A 5,000-nucleotide genomic window follows, 5' to 3' on the forward strand; every position below is an offset into this window, starting at 1 on the left:
TCGAGCCATCACTTCAGCTTACTATAGGGGTGCTGTGGGTGCTTTACTGGTATATGACATTGCCAAGCTACTCACTTACACTAATGTAGAACGTTGGCTGAAAGAGCTCAGAGATCATGCAGATCAGAATATTGTCATCATGCTTGTAGGTAAGTCTTGAGTTGTTGTTGGTAAGTTAATTGGGTAATCTTATACAGGGGATGGCTCAGGAGTATCTCAGGAATGTTATGGAAGTGTTTTTCAGGATTTCAGGATTAACCCATTACGGATGATTCGCTTGCCCTGTCTCTAGGATAGGTTTTATTTTTAAAGCAAGGCAGGTTCGCGCAACATGATTTGACTCTCCCCGCTCTCTTTTAGTCATTCATTGTAAAATAAGAGCCATTTTTGTGTGTTTTATTGTGTTTAGAGACTTATATTTGTCATATGACAGTCTCTGTCAGTGCTCCAGTTGACTAAAATTGTAGTATAGGATCCATATCAGTTCATTATTTTCTTTATACTTGGTGTGATAGAAGTATTGATGTTTTATGGGTGTACAAAAAGTATTTTATTTTTTCGTATTTGTGTACTGTTATGCATGAATACAAAACATAACTATCTGCAATGAAGATGATATGAAGAGGTAGGGAAGAGGAAGGAAACTTTTGATTATGACTGTGAGTGCCACAGGAAAAGGCATTCTTATTGGGCACGGGCACGTTGTGAACACAATGCATTGGTATGAGTCACCTTCCTCTTCTAGTTATGCCTGCACATCCTTCATCTGCGGTACTTTAGAGCTAGTGGTTGGCATCTTGCTATTTGCCATCGCTCTATAAAGATAGTGCTAGCTAGAGACCATGGATGAGTGTCATTCAAGGCTCTCTCTCCTGCTGGCGCTAAAAGAAAGTGGTGCCATCTAGGTTTTGTATATTAGGTTTGCTTAATATCAAGGGAATTATAGTAATTTTTAATGTAATAGTTATCCTCTCTCATTCCTTACTCATAGCACAATAAAATAGCAGTGATCCAAAATCCCCAAAGGCCATATACGTCATGACACCCGTCATCAGGCCAAAGCTCTTGCGTCGTGTATGTCATGACACCCGTCCACAATGGGTTAATTAAAAGGGGAGTTTTATGTTGGTAGCATGTCAGTGTTTTTAGGCAAATAAAGGCTGGAGATACAGTGATTATCCAGATGTGCAGGTTTTTGTATTTATTTTATGATTTAGATATTGCAGCTAATGAGGGATTTCATTTGAGTGAAAGGTCTATGCAGTCTGATAGTTATGTATTACAGTATTGTTGAGATTGATTGATTCTTGAACTTTGTTAATTTGATATTTGGTATTTGTCCTGCAAAAAGTTATTTTTAAGATTAGCCATGGAGTGATTTCATACAATTATTAAAGACAGACACAAAGATTGTTTCAAAACCTAACCATGTATTCACCTACTTAAAGTTCGTATTACTTGATAGGATTAGGGCCATTTGTTATATTGCATTTCATCAACCCGCATTCTCTTGCAGGTAACAAATCTGACTTGCGTCACCTGCGGTCAGTTCCCACAGAAGAGGCCAAGGCATTCGCAGAAAAGGAGGGACTGTCCTTCATTGAGACCTCCGCTCTTGACTCCACTAATGTAGAGACGGCCTTCCATAACATTCTTACAGGTAGGTGTACATGACGGTAGGAGAGCGACATACTGTCTTGGTTACCCGATACATCTCTACATAACATGTGAATGTTACTTTGAGTGTCTTTAGTAGTTTTTGGATTGATATAACAGGTATGCATCTTTTGTATCCTAATATTGTTATTTTCATTACTGTTATTTATTTTGTTCATTATTTATTACCTTTCTAACAAGGGGATATTTGCTGAGTTTGCTTTTATGAGTTTTGCATTTGTACTATTTTTGTCTTAATTTATTCATAACTAATTTTAGAAGAGTATGGACTAGTGTTTTGAATGATCTGACCTAGCAGTCTTGAATGATATTTTTAAGTGAAATATGAATGCTTCCTTTTAGCATTTACAGAAAGACTGAAGATGCATTTTGATAAACGTAGGGGAGAAGTTTTAGCAAAGGAATACTCTAGCTCTTCACAGTTGATGTAAGAGGCTTATCTTAGTAGCCATCAAAGGAAGGGGCTGTTATGAATTTGATTTTTTAAAAACCTTTTTAAATAAAATCAAATAAAAACGAAGAGGAAAATAAAGCGTAGGTCCTTTTTCAAGTGTTAGTTACATATGACCAAGAAAAGATTATAGCCATGACAAGAGTAATGCAGTCATTATCAGCTGTTTAATCGTGATTAGTGTGTTGCAGATGAGGTAGCTATATGATTTTAGTAATTCATTAGTTGAAAGTTTGATTTTTATAATTATGGTTTCTTCTTGTAGGTTCATATTGATTATTTTGTTTGATTATTTTTTTTCTGGATTCTCTTTTCTCTTCTTTATCTTTTTCCTCTGTATCCTGTTTTTGTCTGGTGAGAAAAAGATATATTCATTTGAAGTACAGAAATGAACTTCAGTTTTGTAATGAATTTTCATGTCATAAATCCATGTTCGGTATTTCCAGTTGTAATTTTTACATTTTATAAAATTCCTGCAGTAAAAGTTTCTCAAGTGAAGCATAAAGATCCTTTTGCAGGAGTAGAATAGGTATGCTATTTAAAATCTCTGCAATGCATGTGAGAAAGGTCTATGCAGGTGACCTTGGAAAACTGTCATGCAGGTGTTTACATATGATATATGTATATGTATCTGTGTGTGTGTATATATATATATATATATATATATATATATATATATATATATATATATATATATATATATATATATATATATATACATTTACACATATATATATATAAATTGCTCAGAATTTGTTTTTAGCAATGTTAGATAACTTCCAGTAATTTCCAAGCAATATAACCAATCCAATTTTTCTAATGTCAAAACTGCTTTAAAAAAGTTAGGAAGTTAAACTTACTAATATTCATAGGAGGTGATGATTTCGGTATGCTTTGAGGTATTCATATTGAATCTGTATTGAATTAAAAAATGAATAGACCAATAAGCACATTTCATGTTATAATTAACCATGTACCATGTTCCTAAGACTGATTAATATTTCTACATACCTATCTCCTTTCATCCTTAATATTTTCCTTCTCCTTCCCTCCCTCCATATTATCCTCTTCCGGCTCTTCCTCTTGCCTTCATCCTTCCTTTCTCTTTCCTCTCTCTCTCTCTCTCTCCCTTTCCCTCTCCCCATTTCATATTTTGAACTTTTCATGGAGGAGTGTGTTAACCGCTCAATTGGTGTGAGCTTCTAAAAACAAAAACAAGGAAAGTGATGACCATAAGCTAGGTTATGGCTCTATGGATAGGATTTCATTTGGGGGAATAAATTTTGTAGATTTGTTTATCAGCAGGTGATGTATTTATTGTATGAGGTACTTTGTCTCATCAGAATTATCATTATTTGTCAGCAATAGTATTCAGTCTCTCGTCATTATTTTTTTTTCTTTACTTTTTACTTTATGTTATAGTTTTATTGTTTCAAGTCATTATTGATGTTATTACTTATATATATATATTTTATTTTTATTTTTTTTTCCATATATCTTTTTTTATGGTTTTTGTGCTTGTGTTTTTATTTATTGTCAGTATGGTTCACATTTATGTTATTGTTATTATTTTCTTTTTCTTTTTTCTTTTTTCTAACATTAGCTCGGTCGTAGCCTTTACCAATACCATATAGATGATGAGATGGTCACAGTATTTTATGCAATGTTTCATAGGAAAATCAATGGAGAAGTTAGTGTTAGGGTCAGAGGTCCAAACTATTACAAGTATTACAAAAAAAAAAAAGTTTCCTTTCTTTTTTGCATACTGTGTTGCAAATGGGCAGTTTGAAACCATACAGCCAATATGCGTTGAAAATTATTCAAATCATATTTGCCAACCTATAAGTTGCACTTTCTTCTTGAATAAAATGCAAATAAAAATTGGGTATACATAATACATATCCTGCATCCAATATTCTTCCTGTTTAATACTAATATTTTATGAAACGTTGTTTAGTATAAGCAAGACACATATATTTCTGAAACGTAAGATTTCCTTCAGATATACAAAGTTGTTTTCTGCTTCTTGCCCCATTTATATTGCCTTTATTTGCATGGACTTGGACTTTGCAAATCAGAAATAAGTTTTCAGTGTATGACAATGTAATTTTTGATTTCCCCGAAAATTATTCTTTCAAAGACAGTAGTGCATCTTTGTTGGTTGTATCTTATAGGCTGGCATATATGGTGATAGCTTTTCTCAAAGGGCAATTTTTTTTTGGCATTTCAATGAACTAGGACAGGCAAATTTTGAAAAAAAGTTACTTTTTCTCTTCTAAGTTCATATGAAAGAGTATTACCACCTTCTCAAGTTTACGAAAATAGCATGACTCCATATCTATGCCATCATTAGGATTTGGCATCTGAATAGGTTGCCTGGCACCTCTGTAGTTGATAGGCCCTTAGTTTGCTTTAGGATATATCAAGTGCCGGAAGTGGTTAGCTGCCAAGTGCGATCCAGTCGTAGGAATGCCTTGAAACTGCAACCAAGTAACGATAATAGTTGAATTCGTCGGTACCTGTCAGTCGGAAATTCGAGGATCATTCATCTCTTGTGTTCTTGCTGTTGCTGCTGCCGTTGTTTAGGAGAAAGAGCATGAGTGATGATTATTGGAGAGCATTCATCTTGTGCCCCTTGTTTTGATTTTGATTTATTTATTTTTGTTCATTTATTTTTTCTTCTCATTAAACATTCTGCTCTAATTTTGCATGAAAAAAAAATTGCAACCATTGCTTTAATAGCCCGTTTCATTTGCAACTAATATTTCCTGAAGGAGGAAGAAAAGGAAGAAGGGAATGAGGGGTTGCCATGAATTTATTTACATTTTTCATGGACAGTTACAAACAAGTTAGGGATATTAACCCCGATTCT

The 5,000-nt window shown here is 33.9% G+C and overlaps 1 protein-coding gene across 2 annotated transcripts in view; it reads left to right on the forward strand.

Annotated features, from left to right (window-relative positions):
* Window positions 1-5,000, forward strand: part of Rab11 (RAS oncogene family member Rab11) — a 22,863-nt gene that overhangs the window by 10,992 nt on the left and 6,871 nt on the right. For both annotated transcript variants that reach the window (XM_043015400.2, XM_043015416.2), the window contains exons 4-5: window positions 1-149; window positions 1,517-1,660. The exon at window positions 1-149 is cut by the window's left edge and continues 56 nt beyond it. In XM_043015400.2, the coding sequence (XP_042871334.1) occupies window positions 1-149; window positions 1,517-1,660 (293 nt within the window). The remainder of the gene's footprint in view (window positions 150-1,516; window positions 1,661-5,000) is intronic.

Source organism: Penaeus japonicus, unplaced genomic scaffold (genome assembly GCF_977035675.1).
Source record: "Penaeus japonicus unplaced genomic scaffold, GWHDUDI00000001_assembly GWHDUDI00000004, whole genome shotgun sequence".
Taxonomy (NCBI): domain Eukaryota; kingdom Metazoa; phylum Arthropoda; class Malacostraca; order Decapoda; family Penaeidae; genus Penaeus; species Penaeus japonicus.